General features: G+C 37.6%; 1 protein-coding gene across 3 annotated transcripts in view; it reads left to right on the plus strand.

Annotated features, from left to right (window-relative positions):
* Positions 1 to 11,272, plus strand: part of LOC124364469 (facilitated trehalose transporter Tret1-like) — a 106,777-nt gene extending 95,505 nt beyond the window's left edge. For 2 of the 3 annotated variants that reach the window (XM_046819984.1, XM_046819986.1), the window contains 4 exons: positions 6,407 to 6,735; positions 7,731 to 8,006; positions 9,158 to 9,466; positions 10,804 to 11,272. In XM_046819984.1, the coding sequence (XP_046675940.1) occupies positions 6,407 to 6,735; positions 7,731 to 8,006; positions 9,158 to 9,466; positions 10,804 to 10,956 (1,067 nt within the window). In that variant the 3' untranslated portion in view covers positions 10,957 to 11,272. Of the gene's footprint in view, positions 1 to 341; positions 1,118 to 6,406; positions 6,736 to 7,730; positions 8,007 to 9,157; positions 9,467 to 10,803 lie in introns of those variants that run through there. The other variant, XM_046819985.1, reaches the window with a different exon arrangement.
* Positions 11,273 to 15,884: the final 4,612 nt, after the last annotated feature.

Raw genomic sequence — 15,884 nt, forward strand, 5'->3', positions numbered from 1 at the left:
GAAATCAAATGCGTTCTACAAACAAAATAACAGTAACTACAATCCACCAAACAGAACTTGTTTTGTTTACAAACACAAAATTTGTTTATTGTAACTGAAGACAGTTATAGACAGCTGTATTTTTGTTAGTAGACAAGGCAGGTGTACCAACCCATAAATCTAAATCATAGTTTGGAAGAATACAAGTGTGTTACTATAACAAATACTTCAGTTGAAATGAAAACACTAAATTGTTGGCATGTAGTATATTTTTCAAAATAAAAATAAAAATAGTTCCCATCATCGGATTTTAATAGTTTTTGCATTAAAATGTCAGGAATTAGTCATAGAATAATAAAATATTAAAACACGAAAATTTATAAAAAATTCATTTTTTGGATACCGAACCCCCTTAACTGCGAAAGAGAATTGTTTCTAATTATTAAATACAGATATCTTATAATGCCTTTGGATAAATAATAACAATTCAGTTATTTGTAATAAAGCCATAATGTTATTGTCTTAAGAGGTTTAATAACCATGCATTATTAGAACAAGAACAAGTTCAAACATTTATAACACAGAATTGAGAATTACAGCTGTTTATAAAAGTAATAAAAAACATACACGCACATCGGGTAATATACTATATTGTTTTTTCACTCCGTCAAATGATAAAACCAAAATGCTGTGTGACGTATTTTGCGTTTTGTGATCCCATGTAAAAAATACATTTCACAGTTGTACTGTACTGTACGCTTTTCAATAAAAAATTTAACTTAGTAATGTTTTTGTCATTTTGAGTACGAAAAGGAATGAAAGTATTAATTATGGATAGACAAAGCATTTATATAAATTGATCGACAAGATATTGTTTCTCTCTGCCAATTATGCGGAACAGATTACACAATAAAGTATTATTAGTGCTGGTATGTATAACGTGTATCGCTGTACGAATCTTACTACAGTCATAGTTCACAAGTTATCTCTTCTCTACTCCCTAAAGCTTATTTACTTAACCTAATGAGTTCCGAGAACCAGTTATCGGTGTTGGAGCCCTCCCCAGCACCGAGCAGCAAACACCACGACATGGATCCCCAGCCCGACCGTACTCACTTGTACCTCAGCGTAGCTATCTGTAAGTTATACTCGAGAGTTACGAGTAGTTGGGAAAAGAACACTTCTTTAACAGCTATCATATAGAAATATCAGAAGTAATGTGTACCACGTGGAAATATCAGAAAGAATGTGCATTAATTAATTTAAAGTACATATTATAGCAAATTGGTGGGAAAGCTCCACTATATTAGAATCTTCAAATAATAATAATTATTTATATAGCACAATTGATTTTTACAATATTATTTTTTACTAACTATTTCATAGTTTTTGCTTAATATAAGATGTTACTTTGTATACAATTCTGTACAAAAGTAAAATCCTGTCATTTTAATAAGTATGATATAATAATACTATACCACATATTAGTGCTGTTAAACACTCTTCAAAAGAAAATAGAAATTAAAAAAGAGTAAAAAGATTAAACACTACGATAGAACAAAAATGTAACGGTGAAGAATATTTTTTTAAGAACGCAAAGTAAATACAACAAAATTGAGTCACATACAGCAACTCGTTCTAAAATCACGAACAACAAAATGGCCTCAATATTGGGTCAATTTAATTACTCTATGTTGTTCAGCAGCTGTTGTAACTCAAATGGTAATTGTTTAATATTATTATTTGTACTTTTGATGTTTTATATTTATAATTTGGTTTTATATTATTGCTATAAAATATTTTAATTCAACAAAATATTGTAATTCAATTTATGTATATATATATATATATATATATATATATATAAAGAAATTAATATATATATATATATATATATATATATATATATATATATATATATATATTGTGAATTAAATCCTGATACGCCCGGATATATTCCAAAAAGTTTGAGATATTAATGTATAATCTTCACCATACCTATTAAAATATTTTTTTTTAGTTTTTAGAGAGTAAAAAATATTTTATCACCCGCCGCCTTTTTAAAAGCAGAGGGTAGAGGAGGATTACTTTAAATTTTCAAATTGCAACCCCATCTTGTGACATTTCATTTAAAAGGTAAATTCAAAAGCAACCAAATTATGTGAAAAAACCTCTCTACGATGATCCTAGCAAAAGTTATCGGAAGACAACCCCTTACATCTAAGAGTGTAAATTAAGTCATGATGCGCCTAGATATATTGAGATATCGATGTACAATCGTCACCATACTTATTAAATTACTGTTTTAGATTTTTTAGAGGATAAAAATATCCCCCCTCCCTCCTTTTTAAAGGGGGTTAGTAGGTAGACTACAAAAAAACAATTAATAAGGCGGGATTGAAACTGCACCCCCTATCTGCATAAACCCACAATCGATATAATGTTTTACATAAAAGTTAAAATCAAATTGATAAATAAGGTTTTTAGTGTCACAGTTGATATTTCCTTTGATAGGATATAATTGATTGGTTATATTATTTTTTAAATTGTTCATTTGTTGATACATACATACAGATTGTTGTCAGGATGTTTCATATAAATATTGGTTAAGAAAAGAAATCTATCGTTAAGCCGCTAGCCAACATTTTGCATTTTTTATCAAACAATTATCATCTTTAAACCTAGTAAAGCTACAGATCCGGTACTATACTTTGGAGATAGGTTATGAAAAATCAGAGGAAAACTCATAAACACCATTATGGTATTTGTTTTAATATAAAAAAATAGTCCTTGTCGAAAACTGTAAAGTCAAATAACAAAAACCCAGTATAGCTATAAAGAAACTTACACGATACCAACTATTTTCAAAATTGTATTACAATTCTAACGGTACTTTTTTAATGAAATTATTAAAAGCAAAAGTGGGCACGACGACTTTACAGGTATGATTGCACAAACCGGGAGCAACAAACATTTCAGAACAGCTGATGCCTCTCAGCTGACAACAATTGCGATGCATGCAATGAATGTGTGTACATATTAAAATTGTTTGGCCAATCCGGTAAGATACTTGCTTTAATTCACAAAAATCCACGTTAGTATCAAGGCCCAACTTTTCCAGCGATCTTGAAGCTGTGATTAATATATAATAGTAATTCCAATAGTAATTCCAAAATTACGTTGTAGTCCAAAAAAGATGAAAATATCCAATAAAACCTCGACTACAAGGTTCAAGACATGAATTATAGGTAAACCGCTAACAAAAAAACCTTGGTTGATTTGAGTTCACGCAGGGTGGGGTAAATACCCTTCCGCCGCCACTATATTTGATCAGCTGACTAATCCGGCTCAGTCGGTATCGGTCACTGCTGCGACCCGTTCAGTTGAACCGGTCAGTACAGAGTTACTAAGCCTTCCCGCTAGAGCGTGTTTTACCGGTAATCGTGTTCAACAAAATGAAACACTGAACGGAATGACCAGGTGAACGAAAGGATCCGCTTGCAAGCAAGTGTTTGAATAGAGGAAGAAGCAACATATCTTACAGTGAATGGATAGATATATATAACAATAAATGTATTGTTTGATTGAAACAATAATTGTATGTTGCTATATATATTACTACATATTTTAAATGTTAATACTTATGGCCAATGGACATGGTTGATTGATATGCATTTGATTTATCATAGGGTTATTTCACTACAAATGTTTCAATAAATTACTAAAAATCAAACAGACACATTGCTCGTTTGAAAATAATTTACTTTTATAAATAACTCGTTTTATACATTTAACCGATTAAGTTCCCACCACTTTTCATAATACCCAGGCTGACTATAAGTTTTAACAATTCATTAAAATAATATTACGCACACTACTGCACAAAACGCCTCCTCTAAGATCGAACCTGCACATCGTACCTATATCGACCATGTGTTACCACATGATAGCCTTTTAAATGCTAATTGGCAATCAATTATTAACAGCAGTAATGTAAATGTTTTTGCACTACAACTTCAGAATATTATTATTACAATTTCAATAGCCAGTCGAATAAATTTAAAACTAGGTAAAAAAAACTAAAACCTGGATTACTTCAGATTTAGTCCAAGCTATATGAGAAAGAAATAAATTAAAGAAATTGGTGGAAAAGCAATCATTTAATGTGGAACTTAAACCCCGCTATGTAAAATTACAGGAACATGTTAAGCACAAATTTAAAGGAACTAAAAAATATTATTTTTGTGATAAATTCGAACGAGCTAATGGGGATTAAATTTTTTTTCTTTTCTGGGGGGGGGGTTGTAAATAAATTGAGTGGTAAAGAAGTCAACAACGTTTCTTTCCAGCTAAATAAATATTTGCCAAATACCAAATTATTCAATGACAAAATTAAGATTGAAGCAGCCAACTAATTTAATGAATTCTTTACTAATGTGGGTCAGAACTTGGCGAACTCTAATGGCTCAAATATAACAATTTTTTTATGACCGATCTTAAAGGCTTAATTCGACGTTCAACTTGTGCAATATTACAAAAGGTTATACGATACGTATCCAGTTTGAGAGGAAATTCCGCTCCTGGACATGATTCAATACCTGCAAATATATTTTTTTTAATTACATCATAATGTGAATGTGTCACAACACATTAATTTTGTGAAAAATAGAACCCGCAAGTACATTTTTGCCTTCAGAAAATTACGAAAAGTACTCACAGATAAGGAAATTAAAGTGGCCTATTTTGCTTTCGTTCAATCACAACTTTTATTTAGTATTATAGTAAGTATTAAACAAAAAATAATACTAAAAATAATGTTCTTTAAGAGTACAACATATTTTTCAGAATTACTTTTTTCGAAGCAAAACTAAAGACTATAAGACGTTTGTTTATCAAAGCGATTCTTATTTACTTACACTAATTTTCATAATCTTTTTTGCGTTGACAACTTAAACTCATAACACACGATACTCGCATCAAGTCGGTATTACAGTTTCTATATTAAAAACATTCAGCTTAACAAATTTGTATTATATTTCTCATGTTTTGTGCCGTAACGTGTGTTTGAGTTACAACTTCGCTTATGTGTTTCAATTACCTAATCTTTACTGGTTTAAAAACGCGTGAAGGATTGGTTACTATCTTTAGATGGCGAAGAATTATATAGACTTGTTGTCCCTTATTATCGCTGAACTTCTAACCCTTCCTCACTATTTATTGTTATTCTGTTTGTCCTTCACTATAATTACCATAACTAATTCTTCATACGACAGTGCAGCAAAACTAGATTTATACTCGGTTACGTATCATTATCAATGTGACTTATCAATTGCCTGCGTGGTCACTGTTGTCATTGCCATCGAGCCGGAGTAAAAATACATTCTATAACCATTTCCTAATCTCAAAAATTACAAAACTACTATTTCTTTTTACTAATAATATCATTTGTTCCATTATTAGTTTTGAGTTCCAATATTCACGACCAGAGCCTAGCACAGGCCCTAGGCCCATGTAGGCTCTTCCCAGTTAATACTACTCTTCTTTTTTCAAATTTTAATTGAATTAAATAGAATATACAAGGTTTATATAATAAGATATCACAAACAACGTATAAGTTCCGTATTATTACATTCTGATACATGGTTTTAAACATTGTATTTACGCGTATACGTTTGTTGCACTACGTGTAGGCCTACATGTACTAGTATATGTGTTTTATTGTATTATTTTTGGGAAAATAAACAATTTTCATTTAATTTCATATACTTGATTTGGAAAAAAGTATCAAATTTATTCAGTTGTCAGGCAAAATTGGACAAAACTTTCAAAGTGAACAGGTCTTTTGAAACACTCTGATCCGGATCACTCGTTCACCTAACTGACCCGTTCGAATTGAACGACACATCTCTAATAGCCACTGCCACTGCACGGCTAATCTCAAAACAACAATGCTTCCTGGATACTTCTATGGTTACATTAATCTGTTGAATTAATATTTTACGCTTATCTTCGACACTTGTATATGCCTACACACAAAAATATATAGTTATATAACTGGTAATGTAGCTGCAGTGTAAACAAAACTGTAAGAACGAGATACGATCCACACAGCTGATAAACAGATACAAGAAGGTGCTGGTCCCACTCCCCACCACAACTCACCGCCGGAGGGGGCCCCTCCTGCGCGGTACTGCTCAGTAATATGCTTCTGCCCAGGTTTCTTTAATAGCGGTTGACCTATACATCTGTACCTTCAGAATCATACTCGACATAAGTAACTCAAAGTATTGAGTTGGTATTGAGTTGCTCCGTACCAAGTATGGTACACGATTTCAATGAACATCGTGCAAATATAATTGCAAATATATGTGTTGCGTCTTTCATTTGGTATAAATCTGGTAGACACTAAATGTTTTCATGTTTTTAGTGAATGTTTTATACGTGATGTGCGGGACCACGTTCGTGTGGTCTTCTCCGGTGTTGGTGAAGTTGACGCTGACTGACACCGAGGGCAGCACCGTCGCCTCCATGCTGTCTCTGGGCAGCGTGCTGGGGCCCTTCGTGTCCGGGGCCGTCCTCGACTCCCTGGGCCGCAAGTACACCGTGGGCCTCGCCATGGCGCTAGAGACGACGTCCTACCTCACTCTAGCCGAGGGCAGCGGAGTCATCATATTGTCTGTGGGCAGGTTTTTGGGAGGTGTGGCCAGCGGTATTGCCTTCTCTGCAGTGCCCATGTACATCGCGGAGATCTCTGAGGTAAGGCGAGTCGTCATACAAAACATCCACTTTTTAATATGTGATCACATAATACAATTTTCCATATTTAAACTATATTAAAATAACAAATGTATTGTTCAATATTTAAAATTTATACTATTTCGAGTAGTCTATACGAGGGTTGATGATTTTTTTCCCACTGAGGGACAACACTGAGTGTATTAGATTTCATGATTGTCCAATAATAGATTTACAAAAAACAAACAAGATACGGGCGAAATAATAATAACCCTCGGTTGAGTGCAAGCTGTTCCCGTAATGAAATATTTCCAATATCCAGGACTCTGTGCGAGGGCTGCTGAACACGCTGAGTCAGCTGTCGATCTGCTCCTCGGTTGATTGCAACCTGTTTCCCGTAATGAAATATTTCCAATGTCCAGGACTCTGTGCGAGGGTTGCTGAACACGTTGAGTCAGCTGTCGATCTGCTCCTCGGTTGATTGCAACATGTTCCCGTAATGAAATATTTCCAATGTCCAGGACTCTGTGCGAGGGCTGCTGAACACGCTGAGTCAGTTGTCGATCTGCTCCTCGGTTGATTGCAACATGTTCCCGTAATGAAATATTTCCAATGTCCAGGACTCTGTGCGAGGGCTGCTGAACACGTTGAGTTAGCTGTCGATCTGCTCCTCGGTTGATTGCAACATGTTCCCGTAATGAAATATTTCCAATGTCCAGGACTCTGTGCGAGGGCTGCTGAACACGCTGAGTCAGTTGTCGATCTGCTCCTCGGTTGATTGCAACTTGTTCCCGTAATTAAATATTTCCAATGTCCAGGATTCTGTGCGAGGGCTGCTGAACACGCTGAGTCAGTTGTCGATCTGCTCCTCGGTTGATTGCAACCTGTTCCCGTAATTAAATATTTCCAATGTCCAGGATTCTGTGCGAGGGCCGCTGAACACGCTGAACCAGCTGTCGATCTGCTCCTCGGTTGATTGCATCCTGTTCCCGTAATGAAATATTTCCAATGTCCAGGACTCTGTACGAGGGCTGCTGAACACGCTGAGTCAGCTGTCGATCTGCTCCGGGTCACTGCTGATGTACGTGGTTGGTCCGTACACCAGCTATGCTGTTCTGCACTACATAATGCTCGGACTGTGCGCTATGTTCTTCCTGCTGTTCCCTCTGCTGCCTCGCTCCCCGTACGAACTTGTCATGAGCAATCAGATCGCCCAAGCAGAGAAAACACTCTTGTGGCTTAGAAAGAATGTGCCACGATCTTTTGTCGTGAAGGAGCTACAACTTATACAGGTTGGTTTTGTCTGTTCTATATTTTTTGATAACGCGTTATTATGATTGCTGCAAGAAACTGTTGGTAACATCAACAACGGTTAATGGTGTGTCCAGTAAATTACTAAGTATTTCTAGAAATTATTCTCTTAAAATGTAAAACAAACTGTAAATTCTGTTTGTTAATAATATGAAATGTTTTAAATAAAATCTCAAAGCTGAAACTACATTGTAACAACAACTTCACATGGAAGATTGATCAAATGTTTCTGGAGAGCCAGATGAAATCGGTGCCTATTCTAAGCATACATTCGACTTTGACGCGGCTCAACGGCAAACAATATCATTGTGAGTGCTTATTATTTATAATGTATAACATAATTACTCACGTTTGCCATCGCTATGAGTCAAAACCGGAACTAAATGCTAAGATATATTAGCGTTATATGAACATCTTAGCCAAAAAGTATTATGTAATCAAAGCTTTTCGATATATTATAAAAAATATTAGCTAAGCATCCAATTTTCAAATGTTTGCACCGTTATTTAGTTATACTACACACATTTTCGCAACCCCGTTTCTCGTCACTGGTTTGCATTATTTTTCTCCGATGTTCTTGGAACAAAATACTTGCTGTAATAATAACCGACTAAATTGACACGAGCCTAATCTCTTGAACTTTGTAGCCGATTACCAGCTTATCAAGAACAGCTATCGCGCCTTGTCCGAGAGTTTGATTCCTATTTGAGTACTTTTATTGTTTCTTCCCTTTTGCGACTATAACTGCAAGAATGCAAACGCCGCGGTATGCAAATCGACGCCAATGTTAAGGAACGTTAGTTTTAAAGTTTTATTAAATAATTAAGTTTCCTTGGGAAAATTCCAAAGAATACTGGAACCACTACGACCAGACTGTTTCTTTGGTTAACTATTACTCAATGTTGGTAGCAACAGGGCAAATCTATACTTTTATTTTACTTTTGCATGTGAGTTTTATGTCCGCAATTAAACTTATATGTAAACTTTTGCGATCTCGAGTATTTATTACTACGACCTCATACATCTCCACCCCCTTGCGTTTCGTCTATTCAGTACATATTATACCAAATAATCAGAAGTTTTTATAGTTTTTTGTTCTTCTTATTTCTCATCTTAACAAAAATGGTTTCAGAACACCGTACGTGAGTACGAGGCAGAGTCGAGCTCAGTGAAGGAACTTTTCACCTGCAGAGGTAACAGACGGGCACTGATCATCTGCTGCACTCTTCTCATGCTGCAGCAAATCTCCGGAGTCACCATACTGTTATTCTACTCAGAGAAGATCTTCAGGATGTCAGGATCTAGCCTCTCGAGCAGTGCTTCTTCCATCATCGTGGGCGCCGTCATGGCAGGATCCGCCGTCATTTGTCCTGTAGCAGTCAAAAAGTTCGGTTACAAAAAACCTCTCCTCACGTCTGCTGCCGGCATGGCTGTAGGAATGGTGAGTGAGGTCGATCTATCTAAACATAAATAGCTGGGGATACTTCAAAGTTATTGAACTAACACCTTCATTAGAAAATTTTCACTTGGGTACGTTAATTTTCTAATAAAAATGTCTTATGGAATTATTTTAATCTTTCTAATAAAATTATCAAACTGATGTCCACAGATTGCGCTTATACAGGTTTTCATGTATTGTTTTGCGTCTATGAGCATCACATATTCATCATCCCACGGACTTTATATATATTATGTGGGTTCAGTTTTAATCAGGATATGACTTAGAAAAGTACAAATTAAAGATTTCGTATAGTTAATTCTAAACCCGATGAACATTAATCGCGTATCTGGAGACGCCTCGCATGGAAACTCCCAGGCTTGTTGCAGCTGCTAGAGATTCACTTTATTAGGTGCCACAGCCAAGCAGTTGTACTAAGCATTGTTTAAAACAAGGGTAACATGTGGTTTCATACTTTTGGCATATGTCTACTCCCTCTGCTGCGATAAGTGATTTTAGGGATGTCAGAGAAGATTTATCTTGAGTGTGAGCCCAAATAAGGCACTGGAGTTGGTACAAAAGCCTGCCAATATATAGAACTTAAATTTGATTTTATTTTAATTTTTAGGTTGTTACCTATCTGTTGACTAAGAAGTTGGCGAGAATAATAAGGGATGATTGCAACTCTATTAACAGATCTTTACCTCCAGGGATGCGGCAAACCTCTTTAAAAGTAGAAAGTACGTGTTCGCTGACAATAAGGGACTACGATACAACTTTCATTAAAAAGCACCTTCAAAATATGCTGAGAGTGGAGGGAAAACAAGAATACTGATCCTCTTTTTATGGGGTTTCACAATCTGGCAGTTTATAGGTTACCGAATTTCCTTGAGTACATTCGATGACTCCTGATGCTCGATGATGATAATATAAATTCTTTCTTTGATAAACTCCATTCTGTTTTCACAAGTGTGCATGGTGTGGTGAAGCAATGCCTTCACTGAATGTACACCGGAGTAGCTGTAATGCTGAATCCAGGTGAGGTGCTTAGTGCACACAGTTTCCCAATGTACCACGAACTATCTTCCTGGTACTAGAAGCTATTATTTTTTTCAACAGCCTTTTGAGAAACCAAGTTAAATTTGAAGAAGAAATAAGATCTTCCATAGAAACTTCACCGGAATCAAGACTCAAATGGCCCATTTCAACTTGTCCGCAGACATCAAGAGTGCCGTGATAGGAATTGATCATATCGGCTGCCACTAGTTGACACTGAAACTTTATACATAATTGGAATTAAAACTATTGTATTATATAATATATTTTTTCTTGGTTTTCAGGGTGGCCTTGCGATGTTTTTCATACTGAAGGTTAACCATTTCGAAGTGGATTCTATAGGTTGGCTTCCACTGTTCAGCATCGTTGTTTACATCCTTTTCTTCAACGCAGGCAAGTCACATAACACGATTTATACAGTCCCACTAGCAGTTTAAATTCTGCCTCGGTCTAACGTATTTACGGTTCCACAGTGGAATTATGCTGTTTCACAGACCAAGACAATTATCACATTTGTTGATTTTGGAATTCAACTTAGATTAATATATTGTGCTGAAGTGATTTTGACGTTCTCACTGATCAATAAATATGTATAAGGGCATATGCTTCTGGTAAAAGGGGAAGAGGGTGATATTCATTTGAATTTATTTAAATACTGTAAAAATGCAATACACGATGTCAAAGGAGCTGACGAGATTCGATTATCTTATGTACATTTACAGCTTTGTACAATAAGATATTTTTATAACAGCGTTTAAATAGTATTGCCTTTGCATGTAGATGATTAATGATCATCGGGTTGGCAGGCCTGACCTGCCGTGGTTGCCACGAAAGTTTTTACGCTCGTCGTAATATTGAAATATAAGTGATATTAATGAATTGTGAGTAATTTTTACTGTTACACAATATATTTTATGGAATATTGACATATTGCTGCAGTGATGACGATGCTGAACAACTTAGCAAAGTTAAATTGTGACATGAGGGACAAAGTGGAGACACTGCGTGATGACCTGATGACTTGACAGTTACAAGGGGAAGGCTGTTGAGTGCTGCGAGATGGAGGAGCAGACTGACGCAGATATCCGCAAACTCACTAGACAGCTGGCTCAGTGCAGGGAGGAGAATGCGAGGTTGCAGCGGAGAGTCGTCAACAGTGAGTTGGTGGACACCAACAGGCTGATCCTGGAGAGTCGGGAGAAGATTGCCACGCTGACAGCAGAACGCCAGGGCCTCCTAACTTCATTAGAGGTGCGGGAGGCAGAAGTCAAGTGTCTTCGGGTCGAGTTGAGACAAGCAGAGTCGCGGGCGAAGCAATGGCAGACTTCTGTAAATGAAAGCCTCTTGGCGGAACTGACCTTGGCAGATGCGAGCCAAGATGCAGAAGTCAAGACCCCTATGCCGAAAATCTCCCCTCCGACTGTTGTCCATTGCAGCCTCCCTGACACCCCCACACCTTCTGCCAACCCACCCTGAGATGGCAGTACAAAATTTGGACATGTGTTGATGATAGGTGATTCTCATCTACGACACTCGATCAGGAAATGTGTAAATAGAGGTGCCTATCTCGAATTTTGCCCTGGAGGGAAAATATTAGACATTAAGGCTAGACTTCTAAGTTATGTAGGTGTAAGTTTGTCTGTTATTTATATCCATTTTGGTGCTAATAACTAAAGAATGGGTTATCGGGGGATCCAGGCTACAATTACGGGCAGGGTAAGCGTGAGGCTCTCCATGACATGGCGGATCTTCTGTACACTGTCAAGACCAACTTTCCAAATTCACAAATTTTCTTGGACAGTGTTTTAATCAGGCAAGATATTAGCTACAAAGCTCTCTACGATTACAACGACCAACTTGACCTCATGTGTAATATCTTTGGCGTTGAATTTGTGGAGGCAAACACTTGTGTCACCAGACGGGACCTCGTCCGGGATGGGGTGCACTTCAACAAAAGAGCTGTCTCTCGTTTGGGGTCAATGTTTATGAAAGCTATTGCAGCAGCCTTGCAGTCTCTGGAAGTAGAGCCAGCCTCTGTTCCTGGGGGTTCGGGTGAAGTCATGTCTGTTACCAGTCAGTCTCCCAGGGTCGGGAATTTCGTCGATGGCAACCATGGCCCAGGTGGAAGCTTCGATGGTTATGGACTGTCGGCCCCCCCCCCCCCCCACCCCCCCCCCCCCCCACCCCCCCCCCCCCCCACCCCCCCCCCCCCCCACCCCCCCCCCCCCCCACCCCCCCCCCCCCCCACCCCAACGCATGATTGAGAGATGGACAAGTCTAGAAAATCAATTCATCTCCTGGACCCTGAAAAGCCAGGGTTTCAGGGCCTAGTACCACACTTTTAAAGTTAATAATAATTAATAAATAGTTGCCAAACAATATAGATTTTTAATACAAAGGTAAAGTTGCCAAAAGTTATCTATCACAAGAATTTTAAGTTTTAAGTTAAATTACCAAAACATTTCAAAATATCCAACAGAAACCAATCAATTACTGATTAAAAAATTAAAATAAAACCTTAATATATGAAGCTGGTAACATTAGAAAACAATAAAATAAACAAAGAATATTTCCATTTTGTTCCCAATCATTTAATTTAATAATAGAATAAGCATAATCCAGCCCAGACGCCATTTAAGGTATAAAGAGAGAGAGGGAGCGTCTAGGTCCCAAATCACGGTCGATCCCGCTGTTTCCAATCAGGCGCCACACCCCCTGATAATCTTAAAGGGTCCTGTCCCTTAGAAGTATTCTGGGCGCTTCTTGCCGCTTTGCGACTGCTGCCCGTTTCTGTGCGAAATAGCAGGGAATACCCTACCCCCTCTAACCAACCAGGGCGATAGGCGTCCCCTGGAGCGAGCCGCTTCCCGGCATGTCTGAAGTGGGAATCCCAATCGGCCGGCAGACGAGGACATGTAGCTCTACAGTTTCGTGGGTCACTCTTTGTGCTCCGAAACCCTTTCGTATTAGACTTTGTTTTTCAAGGTGTTTTTTTTCTTTATATGTGGCATTTACCAGTCCTCCTCCCACCACTCCCTTTTGGTAGGGTGAATATTCAGGGTATTAGTGGAGAAGAATACCATGTGTCCAGTTGCGGATTATTACGTCCGTTCTACCACCGCGGCAGCCAGCGGTGACTGCCCGTTCGCATACGCGCCAATTACGTTCGCGCCTAAGCAACTCCTGTCCGTTGCTGTCGCTTCCCCCTGTGGATCTCTACACAACCAGCGTAGTTTTCCAAGGTAACTGTACTCTCTTAATAACTCCATCCACGTTGTGTTTGAGTATTCTCCTCTCACCTCTTTTTTTTGGGTTTTTACCTGCCCACCTTTCCCGCCCATTCTGCCACATTTGTTTTTATTATTTATTTTTCATAATTGGGTCCTCCGATTATTAAATTTTAAACGTTCTGCCCCGTACATTTTTGGTCCCCGCCGGCCGGATTGGATTGTGAATCAGTACCCTGTACGATTACAGTAAATTTGTGTCCTTGTAATTAATATAAATTGTAAACAGGCGTCGTTACGTCCATTTTGAAATCTGCCCGTACCGACGCTACCGGCCGCTTGTTATGGTGGCGCTGTGGCGAACGTTGTTTTGTAAACTCGGGTAACATTGTTTCTTATCTCTCCACGCGCAACTGGATCGTTGGACGTCAACAACTATTACGATAATTGTCCGTAGGCAGTCTAATTTTTTAAAGCGACCGCCCCTCAAACAGCTGATGGGCCCCGATCGGATAACTTGAATGCCAACGGCCTTTCCGCTGCAGTCAGCTTGTACCGGTTTTTGATACTGCATCTCTCTCGCCGATCAACCGAGAACTCTGGTTTATATCTCTGGAATAGAGACTCGGACAACGAGATCTCAAACCCATACTCTCTCTCCCATTAGTAATATACTAGTAAATGTATTTAGTTAACACACCAGGGCAATATCTGGTTTAGATTAATATGACCCACTCTTTACTTTGATAGTATTAATATAATCTTCACAATAATTCTCCATTCCATTAATGGTAAACTTTGTGCTAAGTGGAAATCTTGAATTGTTCCTTTGGTAAATTGTTTCTAAAGCAAGTATATTGCTCACTATTCAATTTTGCTAATTGGAATAACATTTTCGCTTTGTTCCATTGTAATTTAAGCTTGTTAAATAAAAAGCAAACAAGACCAATTATATTGCCATTCGCTAAGTTTTCTCATGTCCAATTTAAGATTTAACTTGAAAACTTGATTTGCTCCTCCTCTTTCATTTCAATTATATCATTTTTGTTATCCATGGTTCTTTAGCGTAAATTAGTTTAAGAAGGTGTTAGATTAAACTCTCTGAATCGATGAGTATTGGTTGATTGTAAAGGGGTCAAATTCTATGGGTGTATGTACTCTTTGCCAAATTATTTGAAAGCAACATTTTCTTTATCTCTAACACTATACATCATTAAGCTAACTTATTTCTCTTACACACTTCCCATTGTATATTTTGTCAATTTTAATTTTAAAAAGGTTCATTCACCGTTCTCTACAATTGTGTCTCTTTATCAACCTGAATTAATCTTAGGGATATCTCTCACGGGTGTACTTAATTGTTTTAAATAACAATTATCACTGTCTCTCTTTATATTATTTTATACCTAATAATTGCTCCATTTAAAATTATTTTCTCGCCCTTAGGGTTACATAACATTGGGTACTTAGATTAGCTATTAAGGTTAGCTTAGGTGGGACATACCGGCACTTAATGTAATGTCTAATTTTGTCTTAATCTCAACTTAACATGTGTTCCCCCCCTATTCAGCCTTACATTGATTTGTTTACAATATACGGTATCCCTACCATTGGGTTTTTTAAATTTAATCTCTTGTTAATTGTCCTCATTCTTATTAAAGTTTTGTGGCATCTATCGGGAAACCTTTGGTGTGTAATTCTCATTTGTAAAACTGCTTTGCCCCTTTCGAATATGCACAATGGGCTCCTTCCCAAGGAATTTCAAATACGAAACTTATGCCGTAAATTCAACAGATTCTTTATCAAATCTCGGATTTTGCTTCTCTTAACGAAACCGTCACGAAAATCACTACCCAGCGCTCCACCTTTTGACACCAGTTCAAATCAGACAATTAAACACAGTGTTTCGCGGAACTAAAGAAAAACGCGCGGACTTTGAACTTAACCTTCAACGTGTCAGCGAAGGTGACAGTGAAGCAGCGGATCAAGATACTCTTTCCAAAGATCAGGATGAGGTTAACGACCTATATGTCGCTATTTCTAGCTTGATCGAGGTTCATCTTGTCACTGAACCCACAACTCCCGCGTCCTCATCACATTCTGATCATCCCGCGTTGTTCCCCACGACGGTAACTGGA

The sequence above is a fragment of the Homalodisca vitripennis genome, chromosome 6 (genome assembly GCF_021130785.1).
Source record: "Homalodisca vitripennis isolate AUS2020 chromosome 6, UT_GWSS_2.1, whole genome shotgun sequence".
Taxonomy (NCBI): Eukaryota; Metazoa; Arthropoda; class Insecta; order Hemiptera; family Cicadellidae; genus Homalodisca; species Homalodisca vitripennis.